The sequence below is a fragment of the Amia ocellicauda genome, chromosome 17, assembly GCF_036373705.1.
Source record: "Amia ocellicauda isolate fAmiCal2 chromosome 17, fAmiCal2.hap1, whole genome shotgun sequence".
NCBI lineage: Eukaryota > Metazoa > Chordata > Actinopteri > Amiiformes > Amiidae > Amia > Amia ocellicauda.
The window spans coordinates 5,797,294-5,810,795 of record NC_089866.1 but is presented as its reverse complement, the minus strand read 5'-3'; the positions used below and the strand labels follow the sequence as shown (position 1 = coordinate 5,810,795).

The following is a 13,502-nucleotide window of genomic DNA, read 5'->3' as shown; positions in this document are numbered from 1 at the left end:
AGCCCATGATAAGTAGACTAAACTAGCCAAAATAGACTCAAGAGTGCTCTAAATGTCATAATAAATATTGTGAGCCTTTCTTATGTGCTGGATTTCCTGATGTGAACTGAGAACCTAAAGTGTGAAAGAACACTAATATAATATACAAAAGTACAAACACTATCATGGGTATCTTTATTTTATTTTTTAACTACCTTATGAAGCGTTTGGATGATAATTTTTATTGGAGGTGTAATCTGCATTGTTTTGCAATTCATTCAATCACGTTCACCCCTTCCCCCACCCCACTAAGAAGTGCAGATCTTTCCGAAAGTAGGCCTCACTTGTGTTTGTGCTGCTGAACACATTTCACAACGCAGTCTCAGAGAAAGGGTGCAAAATCGCCACCCTGGGTAAACGTCTTTCTAAACTGAAGCCATTGTTCACTGACATACCTTGAAGAATACAGTGCAAGAGGGGCTGAATGGACCTGCCAACAGCTTTTAAAAACATAATTCATAACAGAACGCGAGAGGAAAGAAAAGAGGGGAAGTGACACTGGAAAATCGGTTTCAACTAGTCCTTAAAGCTGCTAATAGGCTCAGTCCCTTTGGTCTTTGAATCATTTTCTGCTTGTATTGATGTTTGTAACATTAGTGAAAGTACATTTCAAATTAAGGTTTCTTTTGAGGACACAAACCATATGGTCTCATTCCTACGTCAAATTGCACTTCAAAATTATACATCTTGTGCCACATTTGGGAAGACAATGAGCCACACACTTGCACCTACTGTAACAGTACTGCAGACCTCTGTGGTTAAAGTGTACGGGCCTGAATTCGTATTTTGAAAACAAATTAATCTTCATAATGGTTGACAGCTCTTTCAATAACTTTTTTTTTTCCGTCATTCTTTCCATTCCAGTATTTCAGTTCCTCTCTTTGTTCCTTTGTTGTTTTTTTTACACCAGCGTTATAAAGGGCACCTCATTCATCATCAACACGTAAACATTTACACTGAAGAGAAGGCAACATTTTGGATTGTAGGCCAAGCATTACAACAGGTGTCACAATCAAGGCAAGCTGGACGATTGCATCACAGACACAAGCAGCACTGCAAATTAGTTTCACAGCTTCACCGAGAGGTCCAAGCCAATGCCACCAATCACCAGGATCAAAACCAGTGTCCCATCAAATGTAATCAACACAGCGAAGCATAGTGAAAAGTGATTATTATTACTATTTTTTAATTTACTTATTTTATTTTAATCTGCATGTTCCCATACAATTGGTTTCCCTCCCCACACAAACACCAACTCAAAAACAAACCCAATCAATCAGCTCTTCGGTTTAACTTGATTTTTAGATTTTTTTTTTATTTTTTTTTATAACTCACAAGATGTCCATTCATGTTTCCCGAAGAAATCTGGGCGCTGCTGGGAGGACCCTCCTGCCAATGACAACCGAGATCAGGCTCCTGTTGCAGAATTGACTCACTAAAAAAAACAGCCTCCCAACCCCAGCTTTGCAAACCTATTCTTGTTGCTTTGCGAGGGGCGTCACTTTTATTGTACCTGTTCAATGGTTAATCTTTACATTGTGCAAGTCTTCAACAAAAATTCACAGTGCTTTTGTTTGGATGTTCCCAATACATGGAATGCAGTGTTTTGTAGTCTAAAAACATTATAAAGTTCAGTTTCAGGGATTGTTTAGAGAAGTTTCCTATTGAAACAGAGATGCATTAGTTGGAGAATCTTTTAAAGATGTCACCTTTCAAACATGGTTCAAAAACAGCTCAAGTAGGCAGCAGCTTTTTACAACAGTTGAAAAGTTGTGAATGTCAAATTGGAACAAAGTGGACACACTGATATTTCAAAAAAATCGACACAAATTGCATTAATGCATCAATGGAGTAATTTTCAACCATCTATCTGGCTAAAATTAGCGAAGTAAAATTACATAAAATGCATAGAAATAGCACTATGAAAACAATATCAGATTATATTTACTCTACACACACTATATCTGACACGCACCAAGCCTTAGTGTCTTTATCTGCCACTACAAAACCAATATGCCACAATATTCAAAACATGTTTATCAATATGGAGAATAAACTCAAATGTTTGTGGGATGCACAATTTGTTCCACGGAGGGAAAATCACTTGTGAGGAGGAAAAAAAAAGATAAGAAATCCTTAATAAAACGTTCAGGTGCTCGGAGCTCAAACCAGTCTGGTTTCACAATAACTGAAAAGACACGTTTTTATTGCCCAGCTACTGAGGGACCTATAATAGCTGTCGATTGTTACAGTCACAGTGTAACAATCGAATTCTGAGGGACAAAACTGGATCAATTTTTGTGGTTCCTTTAAGGCTCCGACAAATTTGTCTGGCATGACATTGCAGGGACCAAAGTCAGGTGTCCCATCTTGCTGCACCTGTACAATATTGTAATATCTATGCTGCACATCCCCCAGGACATTGCATCATTGACACGTTGACATCAAAGTGATTGTCTCTTCAGTTCTGTCTTTTCTACAGTCCAATCAAGATGAGCAATCAGAGCTGGTAATCCACCTACACTCCTCCACAGAGTAAAGCTTCACCTGCATTTACACTGAAGACAGAGGACTTATTGTAAACAGTTCTATAGGTTAAATGTATGTGCAGCAAAAGCATCCAATTCAAGGCTTTGAAGACCGGGGGGGTTCGGGGGGGGATTAGCAGGTTTTTTTTAGCTACAAATACACAAGTTCACTGCCACAGAGTGGGTGTTCAAAAAAATCTCTGTCATTCGACGCCTTTGAAATGTCAGTTATTTTGTTTTGCTTGGTTTTCCTCCACGCTGAGCCCAGTGGTGGAAGCCCAGCCCGTGCGTTTCCTGTGCCTGTTTGTTAAAGTAATATTTCAGGGCCTGTCGACAGATTAGAAGTGACGGGCTGAGCCGGGCGCCTTTTGAAGTTTGGGCCAGCTTTCCCCAATCAGGAAGTGTGATTTGGATAGCTAATGTTTTAATACAATAACAGCCGTTCCCCACTGCCCCGTGCTCTGTTCCCCTAGAAACAGAAGTAAAAGGCCAGGGCTGCCGGCCCTTGTGCCCGATCAGGGAATAATCACCAGCAGCAACAGGTGGTCCTACACACTCGGCTAAAAATTCCTGCAAAAACATCAACACTTTCCCTCGCACGCCCTGTTTATTGCTTTTAGAAGTGAAAATGGAAATTAGTAATTTTTATATGTACACTACCATTGCTTTCGGTCTGTAAATGGCTGGATATGATCTCAAGCTTGTTTCGATTACATTTGTAAGGCAGCGAGAATATTTAAGGATTAACAAAAACGAGGAAGGATAGGGTATGGATTTATATTAAAATTATGGAAAATCCTCTTATTATTTCTGTGAAACAACCATGGCAATAATTACCGCATCTCCTCATTTGCAAACGAGAGTGTAACACCAGACAGACACCAACACTCAACAGTAAATCCAGTTACTCATGTGTTGCGATATGGCTTCCATTAGAGATGCCTTAAGGAAGCAATTAGAAAACAAATCATCTTTAACGCTGCTTTGTCAAGAGGTTAATTCACCGCAGCTAGTGCACAGAAAGCACAGATCTAAAAATGCAACCATTTACAGTAAAGCTTTAAGACAATATCACTCATCACTTTAACAGTGTGTTCTGCGAGACATATTACAGGTTTTGCCAAAGACAATAAGATCATGGCAACGTTCACCGATTTCAACCGTCCTGACAGTTTCGGAGAGCAACTAACAAACAAAACCATAATTAGCTGCCCTCGAATGACAATACAGATCAGTCGAGCATGACCGTTATGGAGTTGAAAGGAGACAACAGCCGATGACAGATAAGTGCTACGGAAAAACTTAATGAACGTTCCTGTAGTGCGGAGAACCGTTTGCGGTGGAGTACCAATCTCACGCATGACCCTTAACTGCCATCTTTGACGGTGAATGCAGACGAAGGTGAGAAGGCTTAAAATGTTCTGTGGAAGGGAAGACATTGTGCTTTGGAACCCATCAAAGAAAAAACTTGAAGAACCTTCAAATATCACTAGCTGGGTGGTCAACTTCCACGAAATATAAAGAGCCCAAATAATACGACTATAATTTCATAATATCATTCATCATTTAATTGATTTAATATAGAAGACATCTCTAGGAAAACTCAAGTAGCAATACAATTTATTTTTCATTAAACTTCCAGAGGACATCAGTGCAGAGTTGTGGCGGTCTGGTGGTTAGAGCAGATCTGCCAAGTTCCTGTCATCGCGAGTAAGCAGGCCTGTGAGAAGCCTGTGAATAACGTTTTTGTTTGACTTGGCACCAAAGAAAAAAGAGAAAACAGCCTTTTCTTTTCCCTTGTTTAACCCTTTAAAAAAATCTGTGGTTTGGTGGCAAAAGAAAAGCATGGGCTTTGCAATGTGCATTTCAAAATGTTAGAATACTGCCAAGCCTCGAGGAAATGAATGTTTGTTTATATATGCTCCTCTGATAAGATAATACATTCTTCAAGACTTGAGCATGTGACAAAGACATAGAAATAAAAAGATTAGAATAAACATCTTTCACAAGCACTGGTTTCATTTTTAATGTTTAGGGGAAACATTAGTTCCTTTTGACGCATTATTTACAAAAGAAAAACTTTTTATATATAGAAGTTCATTTGTGGTTGTTGTCATTGTTTTAGTTGTTTGTTTGCCTTTGTATTCTTGTTGACGTGGCATCAAGTTTCTCTGGAATGGGAAACCATTCCTGCTTCAACTTTCTACGCACTCCCTCGGAGGAGATCAGAGCAACTGGACTGAAGAACTGAAGTACGGGGTGGAAATATGTTTTCTCCTCTCAAATAAAGAATTGACAAATATGGTTGGTGCACCAGCAGTTTTTCCCCAAACCATTTCCACACACACACACACACACACACACACACACACGGATGGGAAATTAAAAGTGAACAGTCCCTTGTGTTCAGTTTATAAATGCCTCTGCACTAATAAAGTGCTCTTGGATTTCAGTCTGATCAAAGCAGGATTTATTTCTCTCTCTCTCTCTCTCTCAGAATCTGAGCTTGGGAGAACTGCCACCTGTTACATTTTTTCCCCTGGACCATCATTATTAAAAAAAAAAAAAAATTTAGGATGGTTTTCCAGGGTTTGTGTTCCAGAGAATCATTATATGGAGCAGCTCTTTTAAGGAAAACATGGCAACTGGCACTATCTTTTGGTGGTTAAAAGTAACTGCGTACTTTGTTAGTGTTTGATTAATATAGACCCTTATAAAAGGTTTCAACTGCAAAAGCTCCCACAGGAATGTAACATTTCAAAGTCCACGTTTTCATGTTACTCTAGCTGCAGATAGAAAAGTTACACCTCCTGTAAAAGCATATGGAAAAATTCAGATTCTATATTTGAAAATGCAGAGCAGATAAAGAACCTCTTTAAGTGAGTGTTGACAGAGATCAAATCCAGGCCACAAAACCTGGGCCTTGCCTATGTTCCCTTTCCACATCATCTGCCCTTCTGGCAGGGGAGGGAGGCTGGGAGCTCAGGCTGAGAGCTCAGGCTGATTCCACAGGCGGGTGCCAGGACAGCCATTTGAAAGCAATCTCTTCCAAATAACGTGAAAAAATATAATCTTTCATCTCCGTGTCAGCTTTCAGCAGTATCTCAGCCAGAGCATGAATGATTATTCTTCTCTGTGCTTTGATACTTTTCCAGGTTCAGAGATCTTATCTTTCCATGTGATGTGGCTCCCTTCAGCCGGGTTTTCAGTGTTCGAGAAATCTGCCACATCATTTCACTTCCAGTTTTCAGAAAGTCATCCCATTAGGAATGCATTCCCTTCCAGCACTCGTGATAATGGAAGGACAGATTGCGAGAGGGAGACGTGTCATTATTTCTATGTATGCTTGAAAAATACCTCTTTAATATGCCTCTATACATCCTGTCATACTGATTTTGGCAAAACGTAGTACCTTCCATGGCCTTGAATGTTCCAAATTATTGTTAGATGTAATAACAACTGACATTTTCCACATAGAATACAACTAGAATTCAGTAAATGAATAGATTGGATTTGTACTTATTTTAAAATCCAATGCACTTTTCATTTCAGTTAATCTTAAAAGCTTATATTTTTTGGTCTAAAGTCACTTTTGTTTATCAGTTACAGTCTGTGTGTTATTACGAACAGAACTTTAAGGACACATTTTTGGGATAACCTAAACCATAAATATTGTGCCCATTTCCAAGCTGTCAAGTTCCAAAAACTGGAAAACAGACATACCTGCTATTTTTAATACTTCAGATCTATAATATCTCAGTTCATAACCCCACATCTCCTGTATGTAGACTGACAGCTGGGAGGAAGATACTGGAACATGTACAAACTCATCGTGTTTTTCCATTTCAAACAGCCGTGTCCTTACAGAGGGACTTACAGTGTCAAAGATCAGATACTTCAGGGAGCTTTGCAGTTTATCCCTCATTGAAACCACTTGTCTAGACCCTTCAAGGAGACAATGGCGGATGTCCTGAATGGCACACGCTTCCTTCCAAGAGGGCTATAGCTTTGGGGACAGTGTGGCCTAACAGTGGCGTCTCACCCAGCGAGAAACGCTCTTCAACAGCCTGGGAAAGAGCTTCCGAACACTGCGAGGGAACATTGACACTTGTAAGGGCAGCTTGAAACGGTGAAAACAGGTCCTTCGTGGGAACGGAGTGGAAACAGTCTTGGCTGCAGGGAAGCCAAACAGCCAAAGAGGACCCATAACAACTGTACAGTGAAATAGAAAATCAGTGGCACTGCGAACAGGAGTTAAGATGACCTACATTCAATTAAATGGTTTTAAAATGAGTGTGTGTATTGGGGTCAGGCCACAAAATAGTATCTTGGCTAAACATTATATATGACGTTATTACAATGCTTACAATAGGAGAATGACTCACTTTATAGGGCTTTAAAGTAGGCATGATGTTACCTATCTCAAACAATTTGGGATAGACTGATATTAGGCAATGAAAACACAGACGTTCTACAATTAATTACTAGCGTACTTGTTTTATTGTATTTTTTTATAGAAGCACTTTAAGCAACTTTAATAAACCTCGCCAGTGGCTTTGCCCAGGTGTTTCCTAGTAACTAATAGCCTCTCAACCTATCCACGAGAAAATATACAAGCAGGCACGTTTCGAAACTCAAAGCTCTTCAAAGACGCCAGCGCATATTTCAAATACCCCAGTATGTCAAAGTCTCCTACCTAATTTGGTTTATGACTCACAGAAAGCCACAATAAATTGCTCACTGTTCACTTGTAAAGTGTGTGTGTGTGTTTTACACCCTCCTGTTAAACAGGGTCTACAAAATACCATCCCTTTGAATAAACACACTGGCTGGCCATTGTCCGCCTTCAAATAATATCAGACTCAATAAATGAACAATAACATCATTTTTCTAGGAGTGTGAGAGCGCTTGACCTGCTAGAGGAGATCTAGCGAAGAAACGGACAGAAAGTGCCTAATCTGTCTGACACACAAACAGTGCTCTAAAAAAAAATCCATCATTGAAATCCTCACTATGCAATTTTGTGGAATCCAGCATGCACTCTTCTTGAAGAGTTTTAAAATTACCTGAGGAGTAGGTGGCTCCACTTTTCTCTTCTTTTTAAGGTTCTGCTTGTTAGTCCGCGGATAAACAATCAGCGTCTCATACCACCTGCAAGAAAGACAGAACTAGGTGTGAGGTTAGGAACATTTACACCTTGCAATGACCCTGTACAAATGGACACTGAACACTGCCAAACAACAATGTGAACATTGAGATGCTATTAGAAACAACACAAAGGAGATGTGCAAATATGGCAGCTTGGTCTCGTGCTGCACGCTGGACTGGTGACTGAGATATCTAAGGAACTCCTTCAGTTTCTCAGACATTTCTCCGTTCAAACACCTAAAGCTGTCACCCTTGCCACAATATCGATGCTGCCCCCTTCTCCACGTTTCTGAAAGTTTGAGATGCATGGTTACATTTACAAAACAAAACACAGAAGAGCTGACCATGATTCTGAAAGTGAATTTAAATAAAAAACCAATAACCTTTCAAACAGCCCAGTCAAACAATGAGAGAGAAAACTTTGCAAATCGAACTAAAATAAAGTATCTTCAGCTACGCCTCACCTCGGACACCAAGCACTCAGCGCTGCTTCCTTGGAATAATTTCCAGTGATTTTGTCCTGAATCTGCCACTGATAAAACTTCACTGACACTCCACGGAGACTTGCAGCAAAGCACTTGGCAAACCAACCGTTGTAGTGGTGAATATAAAAAAGGGTCTGCTGTTGCTTACCAGACTCAAATCTCCCAACGCAACAACCCTCACCCTGTTACTGACTAAAGGAGCTCATGTGACACCCAACACTGCAATCCTTGATGGGATTATGACACTGGTGCTCACTTTCCTGCTAATGATATTAGATCAGCCGCAATCAGGAGTGACAGTATCCCCTTTAAGAGCCGGTCCAGCAAGCAGGTGGTAAAGGGTGGTTTTGCTACAGTCTTTCTGGATTATCTACAGGGCGCTCTTCAGGAATTATAAGACTACGACACATCGCCGGAAGAAGCGACAGCAGCAGCCTGTGCTCTCATAGGGGACACTTTTCAATCTATTTGTTACTATTTCAGATATGTAGGTTTTATTGTTAGGAAACAAGGTTGTTCACAACTGAACATCCCCACTGCGAAGTGTACAAGATGCTGATGATCAAGGGTGAGGGCGGAGTCCTCCGGTCTGAACCTCCTATTAGAGAATTACTGTAATCTTCCAGATCGGCCGAGTCCAAGAGGAGAGGGCCCAGCTCTGGTGATCTCAGCCACGTCTCGCCAGACTCCAGCACAACAGGGATTTTGGACCCTCCCGATTTGCATACAAACAGGAAAACGATGTTAAATGAAAATATCAAAGGACTAGGGCAAGAAAAATAATAAAATTCACTGAGCCCATTTAAGTCAGAAAAGCAATAATACATTAACTCTGGAAATAAAATGGATAAGGGGACATCAACAGAAAACCTTATCAAATAAAGTATAATTACATGAAGTTAAGATGGTTTAAGCAAACAAAAGCTTTGGATGGAACAGTGGCTTATACAAGCTTTTAAGTTAATGCCTAAAAGTATTAGTATACCATTGTAACCTGCAGTTAAGCAAGAACACCACAGCAGATTTTCACAGTCTGGTAGACTTGCTAGTTCATATCTTCACACTAAAGCCAAATACCCAGAGCAACCGCTGCTATTAATTTAGAATAGCGGCCGAAGTTAAGGAGACACTTATAACACAGTGCCACACTACGGACACTGCATTGCTGGACTGCCCTTCTACTGTACAGACACTCTCTCTGCTGATTTATTCCATTCAGGCTTATGAGCCAGTGATCAGCCTTTTCCATTCGAACAGTTGGCATGCCTGTGCAATAAAACTTCCCTGGACGGGCCCGCTGAATGGAAGAAGTGATGTGTTTATGGGCTGTATTATGACACAGCCCATATAAACACAAGTACTTTACAGGTTCCATTGTGAATGAATGGAATCCGTCTGACTGGCTATCAATTACAGGTTGTTTTATAAGCAGGCCTTCAGTATTTTACCCACAACTCCCCTCCCAGGGGACGCTGCCCCACAGCCAGGTGTGCTGGAGACACAGCTGCACTGACAGGACTGCCAACACAAGCCGTCGCCGACCTATCTACGACTTGTCAACACTGACATAAATCGCCGACTCATAACCAAAACATCCTTCTACAAGACACTGCTATTTCGATCTTAATGAATCGGCAAGAAAAAAAGTTTTACATTTTAATATACCAGCTAAAGACTAACATAAATCCTCGTCATTTGAGTCGTGTGGAAATTCAAAATGAAAGTTGTCAGGAACACAGGGAGGCATTACACTTGATCAGTACAGTGTTCAGAGATCTGTACATTCTGCATACTTTTTCAAAAAAGTATGTCTCAAACCAGCTGGTTTGAGACAGACGGAAGAAGCAGCGAATAAATAAAAATCACATTTAAAACACTTAGCTCAGTGAAGGACCTCCTTTTGAAAATCACCGGGGACAAATTATAAGGCAGTCTCCATGACACTGCCAGGCACAATTAATAGGCACCTTTCAAAATAAACTATTGTATAATGGCGAATGCCTGTGTCCCATTTAGCCATAGGCCGGCAGCAATATTTAACACCAGTATGGTTCGCTTCTCTTAGCTTCGTCTGACAACCAGCTTTTAACAAATAATTTTCCACTCTGGCAACTGTTTTCAAAACAATGACACCACTCACCCCCGGGGGTCGTTTAAGGCCTACCCTTGTACTCTCAAAGGGGTCTGGAAACTTTGAAAGCGGCTGTGTTGATAGTAAATGGATATCAGATTTCAATATGGGGCAGATTGTACACCTGAGCTGCGTTTCTCTGGATGCCATCCCCACTCCGGCTCATTCGTTGTCAGAATGGCACCCACAAAAACCGTGGCTGTCGTTTTGAATTGCAGGGTTAGAGGCCTTGACACAGCCAACCGTTTCAGAGAAGGTTTGCCATCAAAACAACTACGGGAAACCGTCAAATAAATGTGCATTGCACTCTACCACATTTTTATTATTTCTCTGAATGTGTGTGATGTTGAGCAAACACTTTCGCTTACGGTTAATGGCTGGAAAGTGCGAGCAGTAATTATCAACAGCTACTTGAAAGTCAACTCGAGCCAGATGTGCAGGGCCAGTGGCTGGATATGCGTGCAGCTGACTTGCGTCGGAGAAATTGGCACACCGCTGTTGCCGAGGAGTCCTCTGACTGCAGCTGAGCTTGGCAGGAGAGCCACTGGAGCCAGAGCTGCCAAGACGCAAGGTTTCTCCACACAGTGCCTCTCTTTATTATCACCACGGCGGAGGGATTGAAAAGAAGCTACTGTCTCATTTTGGGCTTTCGTATTAAACAACTGCTTGCCTGGCAGTGGGCCCAAAGGCCAGGGCCAGGGCTGGCTGGGAAGCAGGCTTTGAAAACGAGAAACTTCAAAAAGAGAATAGTGGAGCGCGGCTTTATTGAGTTTTCTGCTCGGCTCTGCGCTTTGAAAAGTCCCCCAACCAATGTTTTTCCACAGTGACATACTGTTCTTCTGAGACTAACCCCCCCAAAAAAAGAAAAAAAAACAAAAAACAAAAAAAACTGTATTGCAAGATTAAAAGGAGGGCACCACTGGACTGCCAATGTCATTTAAGGGCCCACTCAGGGAAACCAAAGCAAAACGGTGGGATAACGAACAGCTTCGCAAAAAATGTTGTAAAGGACCGATTTAGAGTTGGGTTTGAAAGGAGATCACTGTGGTTTTCAGGTATCTCCATTCAGTATATTGACCCGACAAAAAGGAATAAAACCACAACTTTCAATTTGATACACACACACTAAAAAGGCATAATGAATTAAGTAATTAAGACACTAGTAAGGCATGGGAAATTTCCAGGGTTGTAAAAAGAAATGTCCAAAAACAAAAAAGGAAGGAAAGACTTAACTACTTTTCCTGGCCCCTGAGGTACTGTTCTATTAATGTTGCCAGGAACTCAATCGTTTAATAAATTTTCAACATTTCAATTAAATCAAACTATTGTACTAATTTGCACATATCAATCATCCATAGATTAGTCCCTGTGCAATTAAGACATCGCCATCCCAGACACTGCTGTGGACACCTGATCAGCCCCAAGTCACTGACAGCAATTTTTACATTTGTGCAAGCATTCCTGTCCAGGTTTAACTTTCACAAAGACAGCTCCATCAGGAATAAGTCCAAACATATGCATAAAAACAGCCCCCTTGACAATTAAACACCCACAACAGCTGTGATTGGAGGAGAGCACCAGGTTAGCATCCCTCCTGGCCAAAGCCTAGCAGGAGCTCTGGAGGGAAAGCTTATGTCAAACAAGTCTGATCTGAATTCGGTCCAGCAATGGGGAGCAGGCGTATGCAGACACAAAGTCCAAGCTTGTATTCATGCTGCATACATGTGCGTGAGGTATGACTAGATTTACAGATTGTGTCCTCAATTGAAATATCTCCGCACGTAACAGAACTGTCAAAGTGTTCCATCCCCATTCCAGGGAGAGATACCTCTGAAGGCTGTGGTGAAGCTATTGATAGAGATCTCTGAATACGGAAAGACTGGTTTACAAAGATTTGAACTTTAAAAGGCCGCATGATGAGTCTGACAGCCTACGAGGGGGAGAGATTTCCTGATTGTTTGCTGATAACTCTTTTCTTTCTCTCTCGCAGATGATGCCTGCCGGACGGAACTGAAATGTTAAAAGGATATTTAGAAACAATGACTTTAAGGAAGCAATGGCTATTTGCAAACGATACTCATATCAAATATCAAAAAGCAAATCTGACATCTTCGTCTAGGCGTTGGATATTGCACGAGTTGGATATCTGATGGCACAGGTTGGACCTAAGACCACAATTACGTTAATTAAGCAATACTCCATCCTTATACAAAGATTACTCTCTCACTAGGGTTCCCTCATGGCACTATCTAACAGTAATATGCCTTGAGGGAGGAGGCTAGCTAACGGAGACCGGGGGTGGGGGTGGGTGAAAATTAAAATGATCTTCACAAGCATGGAGGTCATGTCTTGGCCTGACCGTTTCCAGGGAGACCAGTGTCATCTGTTAACAAGCGGGAATCAGGAAGCAAAAAAATAAATCAGAAAAGAAGAATTGAAAATCCATCTTCTCCTGTAAGTGCTGACTATGCTGAGCTACAGAGCAGTCTGAGTCGATGCCAAGACTGCACACAGGCACAGGAGCAAATTATACCAAAGCAAAACAGAAATAGGTCCTTCAGTTTTACACCGCAACAAAAGAGCGGACGCCTTCTTGTCCACCTCATCTATTCTTCAGGGATTTCCCACCCTGATCCTGGAGGACCCTCGTCTCTACTGGTTTTTGTGCTACCCGATCTCTCAATTACTTATGCTTATTGAACCATTTAATTAAACTATGCCTCTGATTAGACTTTTCTTAAGCGTTTTCAGCTCTTAAACCGGCTGGTAGAAGAAATTAGCATGAACCCTAGACCGAGTGCAGGGCTTCAGACCTCTCCTGGTTCAGTCTTGTGTCTCCCTCCTCGATCGGCTCAATCTGGCACTCACAGCCGGTCTTGATATCAGACTTTTGTCTATTCCCTCTTATCTGGCACGCCCACCAGAAACCGATCGGAGATTACTTTTGAGGAGTCAATTAAATGCCATCTCCGTCACAATTTGGCAATAATCCCTTAGAAAGAATTGCTTTGCATGCCGATAGGACTCCCACGGCGCCAGTCATTTAGCTAGCTTACCATCGGGATGTGAGAGACATCCACGCAACTCCACAGACTTATCACAGGTTTAATAGAACAATCTTTGTTTCCATTAAAACCAGGAACTGCTATTCCACTAAGGCCATTAAAAGTG

The 13,502-nt window shown here is 41.3% G+C and overlaps 1 protein-coding gene across 6 annotated transcripts in view; it reads right to left on the bottom strand.

Annotated features, from left to right (window-relative positions):
• The window catches only part of LOC136712307 (myosin phosphatase Rho-interacting protein), a 118,049-nt gene that overhangs the window by 33,246 nt on the left and 71,301 nt on the right, over window positions 1-13,502 (bottom strand). For all 6 annotated transcript variants that reach the window (XM_066688799.1, XM_066688800.1, XM_066688798.1 and 3 more), the window contains exon 5: window positions 7,634-7,718. In XM_066688799.1, the coding sequence (XP_066544896.1) occupies window positions 7,634-7,718 (85 nt within the window). The remainder of the gene's footprint in view (window positions 1-7,633; window positions 7,719-13,502) is intronic.